Below are 26,559 nucleotides of genomic sequence, written 5' to 3'. Positions count from 1 at the left end.
CGATTAATCTGCCGTATTGTTTAATTGCCATTAAATTACACCCAGATTAAGCTAAAACTGATGTTGCGTGATACAAAATAGGTATTTAATCAAAAAACACAAAATCTACATGTTTTCTTTGTAGAAGTGGATAATGTATAACCTTTTTAAATAATATTGTGAATGTTATTTTTGATATATGCGATTCCTGTATTGATGTAATTATGATCTGAGGCTTTAAACCTCTTCTCCCAGCACATGCATTGTCCTTTTGCAGAGCCATCTAGCTGTTGTTTGTTTTATACAGTTGCCTGTGATATCTGAATGACATTGACGTTGTTCTCCCTGTGGGGATTGAAGTCATGCGTTTCTATGCTTCATTAGGCTGACTCTGGATGAACTAGATACAAGTGAAAAAGCTGAAATGTGACTGGATCAGGCTTGTTCAGATGTGAGCAGGTCACACTGAGTCCACTGAGTGTCTCCAGCCCAGCGGCACTAACAGAACACGTGGAGCAGATGAGTCCAGTGCAGTACTCCTCGAACGGGCAGTAGTCAGGCCTGCACAAGACTCACCACTGATTGTGGTTGAAGTCTTCTTTGTTTGCAGAATTATATTTAATTTATTAATTTGCTTTACTTTAATATAACATGGGAAGTCAAACTAATTTTCACAATCTCTAGGGGACTCAGTGGGAGGGGGATACAGAGGCATAGAGAGACGTCGCACACAGAAAGGGCCCATGTGCCGTCCAGAAATCAAACCTTGCCAAACAGCCAGAAGATTGTGGAATCTTGTAAAGCTTTTCAATTGGAAAGCAATTCCAATATATGCTATCCAGACTTTTGTGTCATATTATTATGGCAGTATCTGAAAGTTACATCAACATCTGCCTCTCATATTTTCACTGCTTCTGCTTTTCTGGTGGTAAAAGTGTGCAAAAATAAACTCCTTTCACGTGAAAAGGCTTAATATGTATCCAACACTGAGCCTAAATGAGCTTTTTTAGCACAAGAGGAAATCCACCCTCACACTGTTAGAGAATAGACTGGTGCTGCCTGTGCTGCAATGGTTTAAGCCTATGGGGGAATAATCCCAGTGCAGAGAAAGCAGGATTCACCGAGGCTTCCTGACGAAGCAGAGCTGCTGTGTGGAGAAGCTCTAAGAAAAGAAAAGGTGTTTGGGGCATTTCCCGCTCTGTGGATCTGAGCAACTTTAGGGTAGTCACTATCTTCATCTCTGTGTGAGTGAATGCAGAGAGTAATGAATAAACACAGGAATTAAGTTTGTTGTTATTGTTATTTTTGTCATCTCATCATTTGCAGTACCGCGTTACTGAAACAATATTTACTCTGGCTTTCTACCAAATGGATAGATTTGATTTTATTTCATGTACTTTTTTATCTTCTGAGCTCCTTCATCTCCTCTGACCATGCACAAACAAATGTTAAGGTGCTGACCCATGACTAAACATTCTTCAGCACAGAAAAAAAAAAAAGCCTTTATAGTTTAAAACTCTTCTGCAGATAAGGACTATCTTTGTACTGCATGGTTCACTTCTCAGGGCTTAAACGTATTTTTGCATTGCAGCTTAGCCCACTCAGCAGGAGTGCAATGGCCTGTTAAACTCCATTTACTATACTGAACTTTTGCTGTTTTTAGCAATATTTGTTTTTAATAAATGTTGTTTCTTGTGTTTTAGATTTTGTATTAAATACTTAACATGAATGCAAGAGCATTGTGTGTTTTAAGAAGGCCAATAATTGCTTAGAGTATGCATTGTATTCTGTTCATCTGTTGTCTGTTGTGTGGCTAACTTTAGTGTCTCCTTGAAGACTTGGTCAATATAGGATTAGACACGCCTTTAAGCGAAAAGAAAAACTGGTTTGTCCTCCGTAGTGAGAGTGTTTGAGTGCTGACAGAGCTGAGCTATGTCATCAGTCTAGCTTCATTGGCTCCATGTTTATTATTGTACGTGTGTATGTATGTGTATGTAAATGAACAGTAGCTAACATGAATTGTACATAAATCCAGTGTAGTGCAAAGTCTGAATGGGTATTAGAAAAGCTTCTTCAAAAAACAGAACAATACAGTACGTAGCCAAACCAAAAAGGAAATTACAGATTTTAACACTAGGCGGTGCTGTTTAGCACATGCAAATGTTGCAGCACATGCTACATATGAAAAATTGCTTTAAAAGTATACTGTTCAAATCTAGTAGTATCAGTGAAAAAACAGCACAACAGCACCCTGTCTGGTCTGACACAGTTGCAGACTTTAGTCCGACACGAGCTAAATGTCTAAAGACAAACTCGGTTGGACCAATCACCTTCAAACATGTCCCCAAACAATAGTCAATGAAAGTCCTTTAAATCCCTGATGTCCTTCACTCACACAAAGCTGTGCTTGTCCCATAGAGCTCACGTCACCTCTGTCTCGTGTAATTATTAACAGAGCATCTTTGCTTCATTTCACTTGGGCTCCGTGATTGAACAGTAAACATAAAACATACAAATTCTACTGTTAATTCAAACCAAATACAACAGCAGAAGTTTTGACTTTTGTTTTAATACGGTTGAAATTAAATTCAGTAACTTTCTGTGTGAAATTGTGAATTATGTGAAAGTAATTGTAAAAAGGTCCATTATCAGCTGCAGTTTTCAAATGTTTAAAAACATGTGACTTCATTAGTGTAACAGGCACATGATGGTCCCAGCGGCTGTCCTCATCAGAGCATATAAGTGTAGCTCATGGTGTTGGAGGGACATGGCTTGAAAACACAACTGTCCTTCCTCCTGATGTGCTCATGTTGATGTCCACTCATCTGTAAGTGACTGTGACAGGTCCACAGAGGGCGGGTGGTAGGAACAGGAGCAGGGCCAAGGGTGCCACTGGGGATAGGCAGACAGCAATACTATATGAGAAACTTTCCAGATTTACACAGATGTATTATAGGAACAGGACATGCTGTCTGCTGCAGTCTATATTATTATTATTACTTGTTTTTGTAATTAATTAATAAGATTTTCCACTTTTTTTTACTCATGTAAACAGATCTGATGCTGCCCTCTGTTGCTGTGGAGATGGAGGCCAGTCATATGTTGGAGGCTGCTCTGGAGCAAATGGACGACATTATCGCAGGTGATAAAAAAAATAAATAAATAAACAACTGCAAATGCAGACCAACATTTCACTAATGCAGACCAACATTTCACTGTATTTCATTGTATCATAAATGCTAGTCTTTTCTTTATCACATTTACACTGTCTGATAAAACCTTGGACAGGCCTTGTAACTACTTTTTGTATGTAGAGGAGTAGGAATGGACCAATATGGATTTTTTTCAGGCAATATCAATGTTCAATATTTGTCTTGTTGTTGTGGGTGACTTGCTGTTTGTAGATATCAAAGTCAATGTTAAAATCAATGGCCCACAAACTATGGTGAAGTTTGTGAAGAGATTCATTGCTCTTCTGTTTACATTAGAAATAGAAGAAAATCTGTAGAACCCAATTTGTCAGGACGTTTTTGTAATACCGATATAAAACCATCCCCAATACAAAAAAGTACATGTGATCAAACTATCAAGAAAGTAAACACATTTTAAAAAATATTACTGCTACTGCTGCCACACTGAGCAGTTCTTAGTGGACACAAATAGAAAGACATTAACATCCCATTTGTGATAACATCAACCAATCAGTGATGAGGAAATTGGGGCTGCTCTCATATCTTATTATTTAGAGTGTGCAATGTGTTATCCAAACATCTGCAAAGGCTAAACGAGACCACTTAGGCCAGTCACTATCATCTGTGTGCGTGTGTGTCTGTGTGGCAAGAGTAGTTTAAGTAGCTACGGTCAGAAAGCTTGTTAGTCTAATTAAAAATGCTATTTGTCCAGTATCAAGGTCCCCAAGACTCATTATACATGATACAGTTCACAACTTAAAGGTCCTATATTGCGCAAAAGTGACTCTTGTAAGCTTTGATATGATGTTGCTACCTCATTCTGGAACATACCCGGAGTTTCATTCGCATATGTTTGAGAAATCTACATCTTCAGAAATATCAAAATGCTCTGTTCAGTCTTAGAATGTCATAAAGTGGTAATTTTCAGTTACCTTTTAGCTTTAGTTCAGAAGAGACTGACAATTCCAGGGCTGAAATTATCCAAATTATTCTAGTGAAGGTGTATGGAGTTTAAAAACACAGTGGAGAAGTTCTATTACATTTTTAATCATTAGTCTGTTAAAAATGACAATTCTGAAGCAATGAGGAGAAACTGGGAATGACACACACAGAACCATATCAAAACTAGAGATATGGGTTTTTTTCATGACCTATGCCGAATCTGATTGTGTAGCATCCAGAGAAACCAATGGCCGACAAACACTGCTGATGTTTTTGGGCCAATATGTAAGGCCGATTTCGATTATTTTACACAAACTCTGTAATTTAAATGACTTACAACTGTAATTTTACTCTTACCTAATGCCCTATTTTACAATAAGCCTTTAAGAAAGCAATGTACTCATGTTTTGTGCTGTTCTCTCTTTGCACTAAAGTATTCAAATAAAGCTTTATGTGTATTTTTCGGCCTGATATATCGGCCAACTGATATATCTCTAATCAAAACGGACAGAAGTACTTGGATGAGTAAAACACAGGTGCCACGTACTGCCTAAATTACAATATCAGACGGATACCGTTACCTGGGAAAGCCCTCTCGATATCAGTATTACCTATATTGAAAATAAATATATTGTCAATCCCTAGTTTGAAGCATAGTTTGTACTTTGATTAGCAATTAGCATAATAGAACTAAATCTGACATTGGCGTCAGCATTAAGGATACAGCTGTGTGCATGAGCTGCTGTCATGAGTGCATGCAGATGTGTGGGAAGAAGTCCAGCTCACACATAGCCATTTGGAGAGACCCTCACAAAGAAAGAACTCTTCTGTCTTGCTTAAAGTGCTGTGTTCAGATTCAGCTCTCATCAGACTGAAATAACTAGACCACATTTTCTCTTGCAGGCTCAAAGACGGTAACAGTGGCGTCTTCGAGCGGTATTTTCGAGCTGACTTCCCCAGGCGACTTTGGTCCACTGCGGGTGCTGAGACTGGCAGAGGACCTGAAAGAAGCCTTGGAGCTCCAGTTCAGTGCAGAGGAGAGGGAGGGTCTGAGAGAACAGCTGCCCACACACACCGCAGATGCCCTGATACAGTGGCTGACCAATGGAGACGTGAGTACTGCTTCTAAGCCTGCTGTCTTAAAGATGCATTGTGTAACTTTTCTAGAGGATGGTCAGTCAAATGCTTTTCATCATGGAGATGTTATTGCTGTGTCTGAAGTGTTTCACAGTATGGTATTAAACCTTACTATCTTCGTAGAGACCCAACTAGGCCAAGTTACGGGTCAGAGCTGTGAAGAGGCAACCCCGCTCACAGTCAGAATGCATGTTTTTTTTTTAAGTATTTCTCAGCTGTAAAACCACTGTAATTCAATAAATGTAAGGTTGAGCTGTTTAATGTCATACTGTGGAATATTCCAGGGAAAGCCATGTATATCTCCAAAGAGACAATTAGGTAGCAGACCCTCCACTTGGGAAGTTTCTCTGTGCACCTTTAATAATTAGTCAAATTTAGCACATTTTCTCAACTCATTCTTTGCTAGCTTGTGTGCAAAGATAAGATTTGTTTCAGCATTTGGGGAACTTGCTGCAGCCCAGAGATCTCGAAATTATAACAATGTGAGCTTCACTGAAGTGACAGAAGAATAGTTATGAAATTAACGCTGAGCCAGGCGTTCTTGGCGGGAGAATTAGTCTGCTTTTAGTCTAGTTTGACCGAACTAGCAAACTACTTGTGTTTGTTGAAATTTGTACAGTGAACATAACCAAGGTTAAGCTTAAGAGACCCATCCTCCTATGTAGCTGGGGCGTCTCATCAGGAGAAGTAAATTATTACTCACTAACAGTTAATACATTTGACCCAGTGTTAGTGTCTTGTTTACATTTAGTGTGACTGAATAAGGAACAATAAAGCTGCATGACCAGTTGCCCACCAGCCGACCACTGAAGCTGCAACAGAGTCTTAAACCTACCCCTGTTTGGAATGGGCCATAATCATCACGTGCTGCATAATAATTAATTTTCAACACTTCTTAAATGACAAACATTAAAGAAAAGCATGAGACTTGTTTATTGCTGTAGCTGTAGTTGAGTGCATCCCTTGACAACTGTAAAATTGACCGGCTGTCTCCTGATGTTACTGCGTCAGCTCTGAAATACCGCCTTGTTGCTCAGGGCATAAAGATTGCCTGCTGAAGTTACATAAGTGCATTTATCAAAGCGGACATCTTGTGTAAAATGAAGTTGGACTCACAACATGAAGAGAAGGCTCCAGCTGTGGAGCTCAAAGGCCTCTTTCAGCACAACCATGTTTTTACACCTCCTGAAACTGAGGCTCAGATTAGCACACAGAGGCTTCATTAGCTCACATGTCTGAAGTGGAACTGGTTATGTGTTTTGCTAACCGTGTAGTTAACAGTGCTGACTGTGCCCTTTAGTCTATATGCATCATAGCACACTGAACATAAGTTACATAACACACTGTATTTCTTAAAGGCGGCAAACCAATTTCTCCTGTTCTACGGAAAAAATTATGGACTTTCCAAAAATAAATAAATAAATAAATAAAATCAACGTCAATGTAACTATCATCACAAGACCTATAATTTTATTATAGGTCTTATATTTATTATAGATATTAGTTAGAACGTTGTTGGTTAGCCTCAGTGATGTCTTTGAACTCTTAATGTTTGAATTTTTGGAAAAGTCTGGAAAAAATTAATGGAAAATGTACTTGCAGAGCTGGAGCAGGCAGTCTGTTGAGCTACACTGCAATAGTGTACAAAAAATACCTCCAGTACAGTGTTTGTTATCTGGTTATTAAAGGTTATAATACTCCCTACAACAGAAGCATGAGCAGACTTAAATGAACAATACTACCACAATGGATGATTGTTCATATCTCTGGGTATTGTACTGAATAAACTGCTCCTCTTTTAGACATCCTGTAATAAGTTGTATGGAGGGCTTCCTCACTCTGACTAATATCACTACTTCTTACTAAAACTGGTACAACAGTTTCTAGCTCAACAAATCATTCTGCACATCAGAAGTTTTCTATATGCATGAGTTTAGTATTCATACTATAAAACTTAGTTTATTGTCAATTTGTCATAAAAACAAAAAGCTATGACCCTGTTGAGTCAACCAGAATCAGCCTATTGTGCATGTTTAGGGGGTTTTGTGTACACATATTTTACATATATTTTTGCAGCCTAACAATTTAAGCGTACATCCCCTTTGTTTGCACTGATGTGGCAAAGAGAAAAGTTTAGTTTTAAATAAGAGCTGTGAGGATATACACTCTCCTTGTGTGTCCCCTTATCTGTCTGCTGGCTTGCTTTATTTTAGCAACCCAGCCCTCACTTGTTTTCGTCACTCTGTCCGTTCCACTCCCCTTTTGGACCTAAATCCAGGTTTTCCCCCTTTCCCATTTTGTGAGTTTGTTTGTAAATGAGCCGTTCTGTGTGGTGTGTGGTCACCTTGGCAGTGGACCCAGAGACTCTGGACTTTAGGTAAGACTCTCTTCTTTTAGAGCATACATTAGTGTTTTATTGTTCATGAGTTTAAAAGTGAGAGTCAGTGATCCAGTTGAACAGCTGTGGGCACTGGCTGTTTCAGTAGCAGATGTCTCACATGTTGCGCAGACTTTTTGTGCCTGGATTTATTTATTAGGTCCACTTCTCTTTCCCTCCTTTTTCTATTGAGCTCTTGTTTTATAGTCCATTGGCCTCAAGCTGTTCTAATTGTGTGTGTTGGCTGTAGTTCTGTTTGGTAGATTTATGGGAGTCAACACTACTTTAAAAATATTAATCAACTGTCCTCCCACTTATTATTTGTATTGTTTAAGTATAAAAGAACAAGGTAGGGCAAGCAGAGGAAACTGATTTGACTGTTCCTGTGTGTGTCCTCTGAAATGTTGGTGGTTAATAAGGTGATTATTTTATTTGTCATGTTGAGTTTGTAGCTACGAACAGCAGATGGCAGTGTGGTGCAAAAAGTGTATTCATTAACCCAGTGAAGCATGTGACAACAATTGGTTATTCACGGTAAACGCTCTTGTGTAGTTTTATGGATGATCCCAGCATGGAGGAAACCTTAGATTATTAGACCTCAGATGTTGAGCCTTTCTTGTTTTCAACCACTTTAGTTAAGGAAAAAATATAATTGTAATTTAGCTATTTGTGGATATTTGTGGTAAAGATCTAGAGCATGAACAGAGTCAGATCAGACTATAGAGCTGGAGCAGGAGCCACCAACAGAAAACACTGCAAACCTTGTTACATTGGTATGTCATGTGCAGTGGTGGAAAAAGAACTTAATTTTGATACTTAAGTAAAAGTACAGATACAGGAGCAAAAAATACTCAAGTAAAAGTAAAAGTATGACACAAAAAAATCAACTTAAGTAAAACTATTGTTTAAAAATTTACTGAAAAAGTAAAAAGTCATTCGCACAGGTTTTGAAATCTAACAAAGCTCAATTCAAGCTCAATTATTCAATAGTTTCTGCTGAATTTTGTTCAGCAGAAACTGTTGAATAAGTATAGTATTTTTTCCAGCTGTTTCTATCTAATAAACCATTTTCTGCAGGTCTCAAACAATAATGAAAAATACTTCAGTTCTGTTAAAAAATGTAGGGGAGTAGAAAGTACAGATACCTGCACTTGAATGTAATGAAGTAAAAGTAAAAAGTATCCACTTTAAATGCTCTTAAGTAAACAATAGATGCTTAAAATGTATACTTAAGTGCAGTACTTTACTACTTTTACTTTGTTATGTTTCACCACTGGGCATGTGCCAAAACATAAATATTTTTTTTAGATTGCCAAACCTGTTCCATTATAGTTATTCAGATTGGGGACAAAATCTTTGGGAGCTGCGACTAACTTCCTCAAACTTATTCTGACTATGTTTTCTAAAATAGTGCATTCGATTTCTTAAAAATGTTTTATCTTCTCTGCTCGTGCTCATCACCTGACCCAGTCACAGGATCAAAGAGCCCCCTGTGCTTCTGTCTGAGGAGCAGATAGCACCATGTAAACACAGGAAACACCAGGGGCATTACAGACAGGAAGTCCCCATGTCCCAGGACGCCGTTCATTACACTGACCCACAAACAACTCAACTACCTTTCTTACTAAAGTCAACATATGAAAATTTGAAGATATACTTGCTAATGCTAATTGTTTAATTGACTGATTGAAATGCCAATATTAAGTTTGGCCCAACCAGCAGCCTAAATATGCACGAAATATATGGTGCATAAAGCTTTTTTTGACCACTAATCTAGAAAAGGTTCTGCAAAAGTGTGACTACACTGGACTTTGCATTAAAAAAGGTTGTGGGTCTGTTGTAGGCTGCTCAGTTTTTATTCAATAATTTGGGAAAAAATTATCTAAATTGAGTAATTTTTACAAATGCATATCGGTCCGTCTCCATTGTTAGTTGATATTTGCTTACTTATAAATAACTGGTGCATCATTAACTGAACCTGTTTCAGTCCAAAGTCGCTCTTTTAGCTGAGTGCTCATTCCTACCTGGTTAAACAGTGTTAAGAGACCAGGATCTGTTCTCATTTTGTACATGCTGGGGGTATTCTACATGCATCTCTGTTGGTGGGATGTTCGGCAATTACCATGGCGACACAGTGCACACATTAGCAAACATAGACAAAAAGTTTTAAGATAGTTTGAAATCTCAAGAAAAACACAAATGGATTTAAACAGCACATTTTTAGAAGCATGTGATCAATATGTAGCCTGATTCATCAGCCGATTTCACTTCGTCAAAGCCATCTGACCTCGCAGCATTAGAATTCATTTGCTCAGCGGTAGGCGGGTACTTTTTTATTTAACCAGTCTCTGCTATTTGGTCATGACGTATGTATTGCGCCGCTAACAGGGCTAACTGGGATATTAACCCATTGACGCCGGATGCTGCGCAGCGCAGCGCTGAGTCTCCTGTCGGTGTTCCGGATTGTCTGGCGATCAGCGTAACTGGTAAAGGCGGAGCCACATCTGGAAGCATGGGGGGCGTGCCCTCCTCTCGCTTCCATTCCCATAGAGAGACGCAAAACTGCGGGAGCTGTATTGTCACGTTAAACCTTCTTTATCGTGGCATATTATTTCCCCATTAAAAAATAATCCAAATGTATCCCGCACATTTTCCCATCAAGGCCTGGCGTTTGAAGTAACAAATGTTGCGCTTTACTGCCAGCGCATGAACGCGCTCAACCACTTGATTTCCTCGCTGTTCCAGACGCTCCTATAACAGGTGCCATATCGCTATGTCGTGTAACAAATAAACATGGTCAAACACAAAAATGTTGTCCGTGTCTTCACTGTCATTGTCACTGTCAGCATTTTTGTGCTTTTCCCAAATCCCGTAGGAAGAAGGGCAATAACTTCTTTCCCCTTGATAAAATCACCAAACATTCTCTTTGCTCCGGCTTTAAATCCTCGATCTTGGGAATCGTTGCCAACACAGAATGTATGGCTCTTCGCTGATTGGCTGGTGCCTGGACTCACACTTCCGAGGTTCTTGCAAACCATCTAGTGTATTCCGATTCCTGACCTAGTCACTTGACAGAAATGAAATTGAGCGAAGGCTCTAGGTGGCGCCAGCCTGGCTACTCAGTATGAACGTTTAGGTGAAAATGGAGAGAGGGACTAACTGAGAAACTGTTTACTAATACTAATAATAAAAAATAAAAAAGTTAGTTCCAACCAAATCAGCTTTTTCTGGTCATATTGTGTTAAAATAAAGCTCAGATCTCATCTAACTTGAGTAACAGAGATGCAAACAGAGTAGTGCTTTCAGTTAGCTTTACACCCTCAGGGAACATTGATGATCAGCTGCAAAGTATCAATAGAGCAATTTAAATTATCAGTAAAGAAATGTATTTCCATCACAGCAATATGTTAGATATTGTCAAGCTTTTTAGGTTAAATAGAATACTGACAGTAACATATTACACCTACAAATGTTACTTTTAAACATTTTACAACTGAAAGTAGATTGTATTTTAACGTGAAGCTTTATGGGGTCCTTATATTTACTACTTACACAGTTTTTATATGCACTTTCTCTCTTGTGCCTAGATTGCTTAACCCAATTTGAACACTGACTGAAAGGAGAGGCAGTGTGGTGTACCATTGTGAACACTGTGGCTATTAAATTATCATTACCAAAAAGCAGAACAATACAGCTACTCATGAATGTTGTGAGAGACAGAGGGAGCCATAAACATTTGAGAGACCCTCGTCACCCGCCCCCTCCGCTTCGGGACCATCCCATTTGTCCGTCATTGCCAGAGCAGAGGAGGAGTGACCAAGGAGGGGAAAAAACTTAAGGAAAAAAACTCAAGACACAAGGATATACAATCAGCTACACCAACTCTGAGGCAACACGCAAGGACTGAATAGGAATGCGCTAGTTAAGATCACAAAGAGGAAAAACAGAGAGAGAGAGAGAGAAGGAGAGGAGGGAGGTGAGAGGCTGTTAAGACCTCCTCCAAACTGTGACCATCGCACTCAGACAGACTTTGGTGACAGCTGGTGGTCCGGGCCGCGATGGGCTGCAGAGAGAATGGACACTCCCATTGACATCTACAGACACTTCTCTTGGCTCAAAAAGGTCAGAATTATTTATAACAGAATCAAGAGCAATTCTGAAAAGTGTAAAAAAAAAAAAAAAAAGGAAGAAGTTTGCGTGTATGTGGATATGTTCAAAGTGTGAAACCACAGAGATCTTGGAATGTTGTTAAACAGTCACGGAATGTCAGGAAAATGAATGACAAGTTCTTGGAATGCTGGGATGTGGAACAAGTTAGTCAAGTTTGAGTATTGCTATGTGAAGAGATTGAATTGTCCTGGAAATGTTAAGTGATCATCACAAAATGAATTGAAATTAGCTTGACTGAATTTCTTGGCAAGATGCGTGCCATTTAAAGCTTATTATACCGTAAAAATGTGCAGAAACATCTTGCAGTTATCCTTGTACCAGAGTCATTTTACTGTTATTATTACGACTTTAACTTCTATCAAACTTACAGATTGTCATAATGAGTAAGAACATTTCATTTTTGATTTTTGGGCACTTTATAATGAATGAAAATGAAGCACTTTGGTATCTAAATTAGACCATAACGTTGTAAACCACCAAACTGTCTCTCAAACCTCGTTTCTATGAATACAAATTAATCACAACAAAATGTGCGCTGGGATTCACCGTAAATTTCTACCCCATTTTTTATTGTAGGAACGGAAAATGACACTTATTTCCTTAAAACACAATTAACTTATTACTATGGATGTAACAATAACCGAAATATTGTGATATTGTATCGTCAAAGTTCTCACAGTAATATCATGGACCCTCACAATATATCGAATTACAAGTCTCTTTGCTTAAATTAAGAGTTATAGTGCAGCAATTGCTAAAAAAAGACAGAGGGAACTACATTGACCATGATCCTTTGGTCCATTACAGTGCAGCCTACATGAAGAAATAACAGTTCTAAGCACTTTAAAGTCTTTGGATTAAGTCTTGTCAAGGCATTTTAAGAGGAAAAAGTAGCATATTAACAGTTTTGTTAGTCTCCACAAAATATCGCAATAAATATTGTACCCTGAGATGTATATTGTGAAAATATCATACCGAAAAATTTGAATATATCGTACCGTGAGGTTCATACCGTGACAATATCGTACCGTGAGACTTGGATATTGTTACTCTCCTGCTTATTACACAAGAGATATAAGAGATATAACTGTTATTTATACTTCAAATCACTACTAAACAGCTTTGTATGAATAAAAGTTCAAATATTATGAAACATTCTAGGACAAAATCAGCCTGTAAATAGTCTTATTATATCCAATTAAAGCCCCAGCCGATATCATGGAGCCGATACCTTATCCAGCTAATTTTTCAGTATTGGCGCCAATATTTAACACCAGTATCTATATCACTGCATCCCTTGTTGAAAGCTGAGTTTGACAAATGACTTTGTTTTGAAGATCATTTTCTCTTTGTTATATTTGATGTATTTTCTTCATTGTCTGGATCTTATTGTATTCCTTCCTGTGGTACGGAGTTTCCTTATGTAATTTCCCTCTTCTGATTAAGTGCCTGAAGCATCCATATTTGTTTGTCTTCTTGTTACGAAAACATGGAGAGTGTGCTGGCGAATGTTGTTAGTATCACATTAGGAGATCATCTGATGGAGTCTGACAATGGAGCGTGTGATACAGGAGGATTTAATCAGCCCGGTTCAGTACAGGGGTCAGCTTGAGTGTCTTCTCTGCTTTAACACTTCAGATATTTTCAAGTAGTTAAGGGCATCTGTGTTTGTTACTCAGTGAAGTTGTAGTAAATCACTGAATTTTGAATTGAATTGAGTCTTCTGGATCTACAGTGTTTGTGTATTTTTGTGGTACTTGTAACTTGGTCTGGTTTGGTCTCCATGAAGATAGAAAGGTTTAATACCATATAGTGAAACACTCCATACAAAGCAATAAACTCTTCATGGAGAAAAGTATTTGACTTGAAATAAAATAAGATTAAGCTGATCCAACTGTGTTATGTACTAGCTTTTTTCTATCCCTCAAGTAATGACAAAACAACAATGTATTAATAACATTTTAAACATTATGAGACTTTACGGGCCGACAACAACCAGTAAATAGTCTTACTGCATCGACTGACCCAACCCAGCACATTTGTCAGTATTGGTGCTGATATCCGATACCATTATCTGATCGGTGCATCCCACGGTTTAACTTGTAAGACGTAATGAGTTGTGTTAATTGAGGACCCCCTCGAAAACGAGATGGCAAGACATCTCAAGGGGCTTATCCTCCAAATAAATAAATTCTAAATAATTAATTGTTTTGGACAGACCTAATGGATTCACACATGACCTGTTCTAGCCCTTTGAACACATTTCTGTTGTATTGCATGTCAGAAATGTACAGTACACTGTAAAGATCTTATTCAAATCATGTGGTTGATAGTTCCCCAAAGGAGCCTGACACATGGTGAAGCGTGCGAGAACAACCTTCATTAAGCTGTTCATTATAGGGACTGTCTTCTGTACTGTGCCTCAGTGGAAGAGTTCAGGTCAAACAAGTAATGTAAATGTAACTACCTTGGGCTGGATGATATCATTTTTTATATTCATATGATCGATCATGGTTCATAATTAGGGCTGGGTATCATTAAGAAGTTGCTGATATGATACATACCTCGATATACAGGCCACAATATAGTACATATCTCGATACACTGCACTTTCCGTTCGATACGATATATTTCAAATTTGATTCGATACAGTTCAATAAAAAATAATGGCTAACTCATGGCTGTGATACTAAAAGTCTTTGCTAAACCACATTTTGTGCAAAGTTCTGTTTTGTGAAACATGCACACTTTAATCATCAAAACAGTGAAAATGGCATAAATGAGTTTCCTTCCTCTAAACCAGCATCAAAACTGTAGAGTAACAAAATAATTTAGTAAAATAAAGCAAAAACTACTCCTGGTGATATATCGATACAGCTGTCCCCAATACTGTATCATCATATTAAACAAGAGGATATATCGATTCCCGTATTCACAATTCAATTTTGTTTTCTTTTTATGGCTTTCATTATTAAACTCCGCTCCAGACAACATGCTCATACTGCCACTGGATTAGATTAAAAAGCACCAAGCATAGCATTGACGAGTTGAATCATTTGTATCTTGTTTTGATTAATTTCCGGCCCGACTACCACCACATTAAACTACAAATATTAAAACTTTGAAAAGAAAGTTTGTTCTGGTCAGACTGGATACATAAAATATTTACACACATAACACAATCTGTACATTTGCTTTTCACTCCCATGTTTCTCCTAAAAAGTAAACTTTATTATGATAGCAGGAAGGAAGCCATTACAAGCACTCTGGACAATCATGTTAACGCCTATGATTTAATGTGTTTCAGCAGTCAGTTCTGTTTTTGAAATAAGTGCAGAGAATTGGGGTTTGCATGGTGTCCCCCACAAGGCATTATCAGTGACTCATTTCAAGTTTTAATCCAAATTTATATATTGGGATGTGGTTTTGGAGATTGTGGGAGAGATGTGCGTGAGCAGACAGCAGAGTCAGATGATGTGGGCCTCATCATGCGCTCAGTGAAGAATGCTCATCTGAACAGCAGTGGGTCTGTGCTGTGCAGTCTTCCACTACATTTATAGTTTGAACTAATTTTATTTAACTCTGTGATTCATCTGCAGCCAGACCTCTCCCAGAGTTCCTCAAATGTGATTTTCTCCCAGAGCCAGAGTTCAGAGGAAGTCTTATCTTGTAGGCTACTTTATTAGTTTTTCTGTGTTGTAGCCTTAAGAAATGACACAAGGGATTGAATTTGTATTAACCCATATCAACAGTTTTAACCAGTAGGACCTTGTCAAAAATACACACAAGTATTTTTTATTTATTCTTCATTTAACTAAGAAAGTCCCACCAAGATTTATTTTTCCGAATAACTAAATGTTTAGACAAAGAAACTGAAATAAACATGAGCTTTGTCATAATAACAATGAGTTCGTTGTGTATTTTTCCACTGTGGAAGAGTCAAATTGGCACAGTCTGGACAATTACTTTAAGGCATTGCCAAAATCGCTTACATAAATCTATTTTTGTAGACTCAATATTATAAACAGGCACTCTTTCCACTGTATTTTAGCCAGGATACAATCTTAACAATGTACACTGTATCTGTTACCATACTGTAAATACTAAACATCCTGTTAACATCTTATCTTTGTGTCCAGGTGAAGCTCTGCCCTCCCTCCAACAATGAAACTTACCAGGACCGACTGCTACGCCTAGAGGGAGACAAGGAGTCCCTGGTGTTACAGGTGAGACCTGCTCCAAACATGCACCATTACAGAAAGTTTGATTAGAATGACTGTTCATTTGTATAGTGAGCAGCAACTATACGCCATTAGAAGCCATAATGGTATAGACATTAACACATTTTCAAACATCAGTTGGTTACTTAAAGGGCCTACTGTATATTATGTTTTCTGACCTATGTTATAATGTTGTTTCCTCATCAAAAACATACCTGGAATTGTGTTTTGTTTCAGTCACACATGTTTAATTCACAATAAACACTTTAGTTCTTCTCTCAAACAAAAAACACTTGATTCTTTCTTATGATGCCATGTGGTAATACAGGTTCCACTTTGTTTTTAAACTCCATACACCTACACTAGAATCATTTAGATGATTTCAACCCTGAAGTTACCAAACTCTACTGACTAAATGTAAAAGGTCGCTGTTAACCTGAAAACTACCATTACATGACATCACAAGGTGGAACAGACAATTTTGAGCTTTGGAGATGTAGACAGACAAATTTATTTTATTTATTTATTTTGCACATATGTAACATAACAATAATAAAAAAAAAAAAAAAAACACTAGATGAAAAACTCAAAAGGGCTTATATTAAAGCCTCCACCTTATGAATACATTAACAATTGATCATTATTGCTGTGCATAAAAAAACAAAAAACAAATTACATTTACACACCTTGGATTAAATTCATTTGATTCAAACATGGATTAAAATACAATGAAACATCTACAATTGAATGATTATCACACATTATCATGAAATATCAAACATTTCCTCACACTCTTTTTAAACAACGCTTCTGATATGCCATTACTATCCAGATGTGAAAACTAACTAATAAACCAGGATTACTCAAACATGTGTGAATGAAACAAAATACACTCTTGTTTCTGAAGAGATAACAACATTCTAAGACAGATGTGTAAGCAGATACAACAGTGTAGAAGGTCACATCCTATCAACGTGTTTGCTGCTTTACGCTCTTTATTAAAACACAAATAAAACTGTATCAAAGCATAATACCTTCAGGCTAGGATTTTATTAACATATTTAAAACTATGTAGTGAACGAGCCAGGGATTTATCTGAAGCAATAGAAAAACATCTTTAATCGTGACTGCTGTATTTTGAGTTGATCCATAACAAACGTGTTGGGGCACATAGGACTGTCTGAGCAGGTGTTTACAGTAACAACCATGTGCTGCTGAAGCCTCAGATTATACAGCTCATAAGACACAAGGCATCAAGATCTGTCTGCATTCCTACAAAATGCACCTTTGCTTTTAATTAACATTTTTCTTCAGAAGATATATAGTGAAACGCAGTACTTATACTTGACGATGCAGAGAAAGTGACTATTGGCTGACTAGTAATTATTGGAGTATTGAGTGAATACCCAGAAACTAATTAGACTGACAGGATGCAGGAAATCTAAATATCTGTGATTTTTCTTGTTAGTGAGACAACTTTTTTTTTTTTTTAAGTCCAGACTTTGCAAGATGGAGTGAGAGAGAGGGCTGTAATTAATTAAAAGCAATTAAAGGGCCCATAGTATGGTATTTTTAATGTTTTTTCCTCATCACTCACATAACAAGTAATAAGTAGCTCTTAAACTGAAAACTGCTGCTTCCTGACAACACAAGGTGGGATAGAGCATTTTGAGCTTTTGAGATTTACAGACTAATCATGCACTATTACGCAAATTAAACAAAACACAACTCCATGTATGTTTTTGAGGAGGTAACAACATTTTAACATGACTTACAACTCACAAGAGTCAATTTTAGGTAATATTAATAACTGTGTTGCTCAATGAATGAAGCATTTCACCTCTGAATTCAGTTTTCACTTGTCAGTATATCTTTAATATTGAGGAAAACATTAATGCTTAGTCAATATTATCAACCACTTGTAATGTGTAGATTGGATTCAGTTTAGTTTTTCATGTTTAATAAAACTAAAGTATATTTCACTATTGTGTTAGATGAATTATTGTTATCACCACTTTATCACCACTTTGACGCATGCCACATACCTATTTATCTCTTAAGTCTAACTTCTGTACTGTTCCACATTCCTTCTCTCTGGTCTTCTGTGATTGGCTCTTACCTAAAGGGGCTGGGGCTTATTTTTGTAGACTCTGAATCTGATTGGCTCACAGCAGGTTCCCCTTTGAGTGTTTGCGCTTTTCCTTCACTTTCTTTTCTTTATGAGTGTCCTTCAGGTGAATCATTGTAAATTAGTGTGTAGACCATGTGGACATCCACCTCCTTTTCTGTTTTTCATAACATGTGCTGAGTTCTGTGCAGGTAAGACAAAGGGCAATTTTATATTTGAACGTAGCTTTTTTGTAATCATTATTTGTGTAACAAATAACATTACATTTTGTTGTGGATTACTTTCTTGTTTAATATTGTATCATATTTTTATTGTGTTAATTAAAAAAAAAAAACAACAACTTGGGAATATTTTAAAATACTAATCTTTTGACTCCAAATCATGTTTTGGTAAATGCTGTCAGTTGTGTGTAACACGTTAGGACTTTAAAGGATTCTGAAAATAGTTGTGCTTTAGCTGGTATTTCATTGTTTTTATTGTAATTAATTAACATATGCGTGTGTTTAAATAATGTTCTTTAAACTTTGCCTTTTATCCAACGATCTTTTCATTTGCTTGTGAATTGCATAATTTTATGTGAAATACAGACTTTCTATGATGACTTCCCTCTATACATTATTTTTACAGACTTATGCTGTATTTATTAGCTGTGGTACAGAGCTATTAGTGTAGGTGCTGATTGTAGTCTGTTAATGGTGCTGAAGTGAGCAGTCAGCTGTGTCTGGAGCCCTGTGGGTGTGGAGATGTAGTATTGTCACTGTCTGCACATTCCTGACTCTGTGGTTCTGTAGAGTCTGAGCTAAACCAGGAGCTCTTCTATCAGTGCAGCATGAGGATGACCAACCACATTAGATTGCAAATTACTATGACTATTATATCAACCTCTCTTATATTGGTCAAAGTTCAGTATGTAACTTTTCTGGTGCGGGTGGGCCTGTTAAAGCATAATGTTTAGATTTTTTTTCGATAAATATTGCAATAAATGATCATATTGAAACTGCTTTATGCCACTGGTATAATTAAAATAAAGAATAAGAAGCAGGATAATCCCAGTAAACATTTTTTAAGTAGTTTACTGACAGTATCATTAAAAAAACATGAGTTGCAACAAATGGATAACAGAATAAGCTCAAATCTTAGCGTATTATTACAAAAATAACAAAAATCTCCCCACTTTTGCAAAGAAAATGTACACATGATATATACTGAGGTCCAAAATAAATTGTATATTGCTTAAGTTGATATAGTAATTAATGACAGGCTGACCCTCCAGACAGGTCACCCTGCTCAGTTAGAATGTATGTTTTAAGTTATTTTAATAGCAGCAAAAACATTATCTATTCTATATCTATCTATTTGAATAGAGATATTACTGTAAGATTCAGGGCAAAGCAATAACATCTCCATGGAAATAATCAGGTGGTGGACGGTCCTTCAGAAAGATAACACCTTTAGTATTTCATTCTTATTTCATCGTCGTATTGTTGACAGTATATTAATTTTAATGGGCATAGGTAACAAACGAATCACCAATCCACAAATACACCTTAAACTGTCAATATAATACTTTTTTCCCTCCTATTATGCATGAATAGAAAGAAATACATAAATTATACGACAATTTCAAGTTAGTAGTCCTTCATGTTGTACTTCATCATACTAATCACCCTTGTTTTTATTGACTGAATGTTTGTTTTACAGGTGAGTGTTCTGACAGACCAGGTGGAGGCTCAGGGCGACAAGATTCGAGATTTGGAGAGTTCTCTGAAGGAGCACAGACAGAAGCTCATGTCCACTGAAGAGATGCTACAACAGGTAACAAAATACCTTCATGTAGCTTTAAAGGTGCATTGTGTAACTTTTCTGGTGGAAGGTCTGTCAAATACTTGGTAATGTTAATGTTTAACAGTCAGAATGTCTGTTTTTCTACGTATTTTTGAGTTATAAAATGTCTGTAATTGTAAGGTAGAGCTGTTTAATGTCATACTGTGGAGCATTCTAGGCACAGCAATGACATATCCATAGAGACAAGCAGGTGACAGCTCCACAACCAAAAAGTTACATAGTGCACCTTTAAGATTTGTATTTGGTCTACCTTTTCCAGCTGAGGGCAGGAAAGTAGGGAGTGGCTCATTGTTGGGATTTTTCAGATTAACTCCGGTTGCTTTGATAACAACAGAACAAATCTATTTACAGTCCACAGCTCAGATCTCATGTTTAATGCTAACACAATTTCAATGGTAGCAAATACACTCAATCTAATTAACCTATTTCTGATACCAGTACTAACACACAAGTTGTATTACAAAAACATAGACTTAGATTTAAACGTGCAGAACCTCAAAATTATTATTATGTTTTTTATTTGTCTATACCCAGAGCACATGTGCAATTCTATTTCCCAGAATATGACAAAGATTTTCTTAGTTCATACTAGTTAAGATTTAATTCACATAGTTTCATTGTAATTCAATTCACATTGTTGGAGTGAATCGCATTTCCTGTTGTCTGAGTTGTGTGAGTGTTATAAGAGGCCATGGACTGGTCATAAGGCAAATAGTTTTGTTAAATTGAATAAAATCTGAATTAAAATGGCAGAAATGCCTAAAATAAATCATGCACAATTTCCAAAAACATATGAAAATTGCACTACATAACTGTGTATTGCATTTTGAAGCCAGCATGAAGTACATCTCCATTGCTCTGTACTTTCTAAACCTTCCACATATTGTTACATAAATTAAATCAAATTACTCTAAATGTCTACAAACTATTATTTTAGTATTATATTTGTATTAACCTCACAGACTATAAATTTGGACGTACAAGATACAAATAAGAGTATGTGTCTTTTAGTACTCACGCTTCCTGTTATAGTTACTGAAACAATAGTAAAATAAAGTTTAAAGAGCCTGTGCAGCTGTAAATAGCCTCATAACTACAGAGAACAGAGTGAGTGTGTTCAGATGTCTCCAATTGTTGTTGACGTCAGCTCTGAGGCAGTCTCGTTTGGGACCAGTAAACTCAGGCTCAGAATCAGTCCTCTGTTAGGACAGCTCAACAGGCCCTTTGTCCTGCTCCTGTCAAGCACTGGGCATAAAAGGAAGACCTACCAAAATAAAACAGCTCTGTGACTCAGCTTCAAAGATGCATCGGAATCCACTATATTGGAATATTTGTTATATCATAGTATGTTATAGTTATCTAAAATACACTTATTCACGCTTACGGTAAGTTGAGATTCCAGTATAATACAGTCCCATCATATTATACCATGTAGTTTTTCTTGTTTTTTTCTTTCTTTTTCCATAATTTGTAAATTGAAAATGACTTCTGGGTGTGAGCCAAAACATCTTGATTGCAATTTTTCTTGATTGCATTTATAAAGGGCCCATATTGCACTATTTTCTGATCTATGTTATGTTATAACATTTCCTCATCAAAAACATACTCAGAGTTGTGTTCTGTTTCATTCACACACATTAACATACAAATCCTGCAGGTTTAGGCTGATTTCTTCTCTCTTCCACCTTGTGATGTCATGTGGTAATACAGGAAATGCTCCATTAGCATTTGCATAATTTTGCCCTGGAAATCATTTTCAGCTTTGCATATGCAGATGGACTAATAATGCAGGATGTCTCAAACAATAAATAAAACAAACAATAAATCACATTTTTTGCATAATACAGGATCTTTAACTAAACTATGAGATGTAATGTTTCCCTCTAACCTGTTAAAATGTTAAAACATGGCTGAGGTGAGGTCTTCAGGAGTGGTGGTTAAACAGTGTTGTGATTAGGCTGTTTGACTGTAAACAGATGAAGGAGTGTGCGCACAGTGATAACGTGAGCTTTTGTTCTGCTCCAGTGTGAGGGTAATGGTTTGTCCAGTGACCTCTTGACTCTTTTCCTAAACACATCAGAACAAGTGACACCAGCAGAAGGAACATGTGGGCATACTCCTTACTAAACTGTTTAACTGAAAGGAAAAAGCTGGGTTATCTGGCTGAGTAACTGAACATTGTGTGGACGGTTTTGGGGGAAGTGGCTGTTGAAAGCTGATAATTCAATAAGGTTACTTCCATATATGCACTGTAGGACATGTTAGCACTCAAAACAACAGATTTAGGGCAATGATTTTGGATTGTTTTGTTGCCAATTCAAGCCATTCCTTGTAGTTATTTACTTACTTGCTTACTTGTATACTATACAGTTACATTTTTTCTCTTAAATCAAAAACAAACTGCGCTTGAATTAACAGATTAAAAATGCTATAGTTTATTTGAAGTCTTAAGACACATTTGAACAAGGCACAGTTCATACATCAACAAACTGGTGGCCAGGGGCTTGTGGTCAGACAGAGTCCGTTGAGACTACAAAGCAGAGATTTTATAGTACAGAATCTCGTTGATCAGCTGTGGTGCAAAAGTGTGACTTTTTGCCTTGAAGTCACTCCTTTGGGGTGTCCCATTGGCCGCTGCTGCTCAGTGCACACTCCGGATAAATGGCCCAGAGAGATGTGTCTCTGGAGCCACTCTGAGCTGTCAAAACTGGACAGGTTTAGACAGAGAGAGATAGAACTGAATACAGACAGAGAGAGACACACACAGAAGTGAAGAGATTAACACAGAGAGAGGGGGCTCATTAGAGGACTTTACTGTCTGAGCACTGACAGCATTTGTTTACCATGTGATGTGTCCATTTGAGGACTACAGTCTCTGCTCTCTGGAGGAAGAGTGGTAAGTCCAGGAGTTATGTATGTGCACATGTATAAAGAGGGTTTAACATAAAAACATGAAGTTGACGCCTTTTGTTACAATGCTTGAGCTGAGACTGCTGCTTTTTGAAATCACAATTTAACTGCAGAAATAAAATACATAGTTGAAGTATTTGGCATGAGTAAGTATAAGATAGAACTTTTGCATGAGATTATCTGTACGTCTAAATTAAATCTTCCACTTCGTTCACTGGGGTTTCCCCCTCTGGTGTTTATGGTCTTCTAACACGAAGGTACCACAGCATCAAAGGGCATGTTTTTTATTTCCATATGCTTATTAAATCAGATTTTTGGGTATTTTTAACAACATTTCTCATTGAAAATTGAAGCTACATTTGGCTTAAAACTATGGCTCAACAGAACATCTTATTGTTGTAGCAGAAAGTTTTGTAATATTAATAATTAGTACATGCTAGTAAAGCATGTGTATTCACTAAAATAAGTTTAAAGTTTAAAGAGGAAGATACACCAGAGTCTGTCTGCATAAGGAACTGAAACAGAACGGTCATGTCCTGAGCATGTTGCTAATAAACAAGTTTAGACTCTCTTTATTCTTGTTGTGTCCCATTCCAAAGAAGCCCACTGATGTATTAATAGTGTTCAAGTGCAGTGTGTGTGAGTGTGTATTTTTAGCCTGGAGCCCTGGCCCCTGCTCGGCCCCTGTTTGTGTGGGACTGTCCTGAGTAGAGCTGCATGCTGAGCGCGCACTCTGCTCTGTGTTTTGGAGGAAGAGGAGGGAGCTGGCCATGACCTAACTCTGCTGTCTGTATGTGGGTTACCAGGAGCTCATGAGCAGGACTTCACTGGAGACGCAAAAGTTGGACCTGATGGATGAAGTGTCATACCTCAAACTGAAGCTTGTCAGTATGGACGAGACCACTGTCAACGGGACCACATCACCAACACTGGAGACTGGGGACGCCAACGCCAAGAACAACAAGGCTGAGGTATGAGAGATTGATTTTAAAAAGACTAACTTTAATACTTGAATAGTTTACACTCCAAACAATATTATTATTCAACTGGATCTAGTTCTTTTTGCTTTTCTTTTCTTAAAACATTTTGGTTCTTAAATAAGTCCAGTTGACCTATTAATATTGTTTTAATCATTGTCATACCTGGATGAGAAAAAAATGAACACGCATGGAGTTTAATAGTTAACATTTGTTCATAGTAGTTAACAGGTTTTGTACAGTATTTCTGTTTTCTTGGGTTTTTTCAGTGACAGTTGAAGGTAACATATTGATACAGTAGCTGATTGCATTGAAACAAGTTCCACTGTCTGCCAGCAGAGTCAAGTCTTACAATTTGATTTATTAATCTGTTTACAGAGATTTGAATGAGATGAAAACATAGTAAATAATGGAAAATCTACCAGCCAGGTTCACAAAATTACACATACTACAGCTTACCATTTCTACACCCCTGAAGACGACAAACTCTGTGGTTTGTGTGAGTTGGGAGAAGTGGAAATTGAAACTCATTTTTTGTTGTATTGTCCTTTTTATGATATGGCTTATTGGCCCATGAAAGGGCTGGGCAAGACACAATAATAAAATTGATTGATTCATTCATTCATATACAGAGTTCAGTACAAATATAATGTTTTATACTCGTAGATCTTAATTGATTTCAAAAACCTTGACATATGCTGACATAATATTTAATGGCTTTATTGGCGTCTGTTCACAGTGAATAAATAAAAGCTGGTCAAAGCAGTAGGTACAGGAGTAAGTTTGTGAAGTTTCAGAGTGTTTTGACTGGCTCTCGTAGGCACAGTATTCCACTACTCCAGAGCCCAAACCAAAATAGACATTTCCCAGACTTGCTAAGACCCTGGGAATAGGACCAAATTCTGGGCAAATCCTGGGACCCCTACCACTGTGGACTTTTCTGGATTAACTGCTTATCTGATCTAGTTCAAGTCTTATCTCTAGGTTTTTCAGTTGGTTTTCTTTAACAACAACGACTGTTTTTACCACATACTTCACTAATTATTTTGACAGATGGGTTGTATATAAGTGTATGGGGTGTGTAATGAAATTTCTTAATTACCTGAAGAATGTGATTGGAGGAATGCATGTGAAAGGGTGTGAAGTGGGCCTCTTGTACCTCTACACACTTGAACTGCTCATTGTCAGCTGCTGGATGTAACACTGACAGCTTCTTCTATGTCTACACAGTTTGCAGTATTTATAGATATTGGGTCAAACGTAAAAAATCCAATGTCAATGTCAACATAACTAATTAACTACACAGTAAACAAAAGAGCAAGTCTTTTAAAGGCTACGTCAGAACTGGAGCTCAACAGTGATCGCTCACCCCCCATTTCTACATTTCTCATTCATTTTTCCCATGGACTTTCCAAAAAATCATCTATGTGGTGACTAATGACCACAAGACCTCTAATTTTATTTAAAAGCTGCCTCTGAAACTTTATAAACTACAAAGTTATTAAACTATTTTGCTGAATCTTGCATTTTTAAACATGCTTTTTGGACTTAAAACAACCATGTTATGGATGTTAGTTACCAAGCTGGTTAGCCTCGGTTAGCCTGTGATGTCTTTGAACTCTTAACATTTGAAATTGTCTAAAAGTCTGTGGGGAAAATGAATGGAAAATTTACTTCCGGATCCAGAGTGGGCGGTCACTGTTGAACTCCATGTATGTGTCACTATAATGTCAGAGTACATTGTGAACTCAAGTAGTATTTTAAAATCTCCATACTCCAGTTACTAAGAGGAAGTTGCTCTATATAATCCCAATCCCAATAGGGTGAAAAGCACTGATACACAAATAAAACTACTATAAAAACTAGATACACATTTGAACAAGCACTGATACTAAAGAAATAACTTAAACAGGGCATAGTTTGTCCATTGCTCGATTGTTGTGTTATTACTGGGGTATTGAAATTGAATATGAAACCATTTCCTTAGTGTCAACATTTCTGCTTTGTGACAACACTTATATCATGTAAACAAAATGGTGTTTAAACGTTGTATTATAAATTATTCAGGTTTTCATTTATTTCGTCCCCTTGTGTAGAAATTTGGCTCGGAGCAGGGGTCGTAGCATTTAAATAACATACTGACATGACATAAAAAAACAAAAGGAAAAACATGTTGAACTGGACAATATATAATCACTCAGTCTCCGAACATCAGCACAGTTAGACCATGTTGTTAATAAATAAATAAATAAATTAGTCTTTATTCTTTTGTAATTCATTTTAGTGGTATATATTCTGCAACATATTGTCAATTGAGCAGTCTGTCCTCTACTGCTCCGTAGACAGAGTTTTTAATGACGTTGAGCTGCCACCACCCCAGAGCTGTTGCTGTGTGTGGGTTGGTCCTGAGCCTCTTTCACCCGGATCGTCCTGATACAAAACACTGATAAAAGTGTTGGACTCAGTGAGATTAGGATGTGAGGACCCATATGAAAGAGGAGATAAGGATCCAAGGAGCAGGCAGGAGCAGGCAGGAGCAGGACAGAGAAGATGGAGGTGGACAAGATGAGGCACAATGACCGGCTGATAACAGTGATATATGACAGGAACTGGGGTGGGAAAAGTGGTTTTGTGTCCAGGAATAAGTTTGTTAATAACAAAGAGAATGCAACAGCAGGTATCC

At 37.3% G+C, this 26,559-nt stretch overlaps 1 protein-coding gene across 6 annotated transcripts in view; it reads left to right on the top strand.

Annotated features, from left to right (window-relative positions):
* The window catches only part of ppfibp2b (PPFIA binding protein 2b), a 62,278-nt gene that overhangs the window by 13,784 nt on the left and 21,935 nt on the right, over positions 1 to 26,559 (top strand). For 3 of the 6 annotated variants that reach the window (XM_055155208.1, XM_055155207.1, XM_055155206.1), the window contains exons 2-6: positions 3,035 to 3,121; positions 5,016 to 5,224; positions 15,936 to 16,022; positions 19,846 to 19,959; positions 23,706 to 23,870. In XM_055155208.1, the coding sequence (XP_055011183.1) occupies positions 3,040 to 3,121; positions 5,016 to 5,224; positions 15,936 to 16,022; positions 19,846 to 19,959; positions 23,706 to 23,870 (657 nt within the window). In that variant the 5' untranslated portion in view covers positions 3,035 to 3,039. Of the gene's footprint in view, positions 1 to 3,034; positions 3,122 to 5,015; positions 5,225 to 7,593; positions 7,627 to 11,476; positions 11,749 to 15,935; positions 16,023 to 18,238; positions 18,336 to 19,845; positions 19,960 to 23,705; positions 23,871 to 26,559 lie in introns of those variants that run through there. The other 3 variants (XM_055155210.1, XM_055155209.1, XM_055155211.1) reach the window with 3 other exon arrangements.

The sequence above is a fragment of the Boleophthalmus pectinirostris genome, unplaced genomic scaffold (assembly GCF_026225935.1).
Source record: "Boleophthalmus pectinirostris isolate CB_2022bp ecotype Guang Dong unplaced genomic scaffold, ASM2622593v1 HiC_scaffold_2, whole genome shotgun sequence".
NCBI classification, from domain to species: domain Eukaryota; kingdom Metazoa; phylum Chordata; class Actinopteri; order Gobiiformes; family Gobiidae; genus Boleophthalmus; species Boleophthalmus pectinirostris.
Note: the sequence above shows the minus strand (reverse complement) of the source record. Positions and strands in the feature narration are given on the sequence as shown.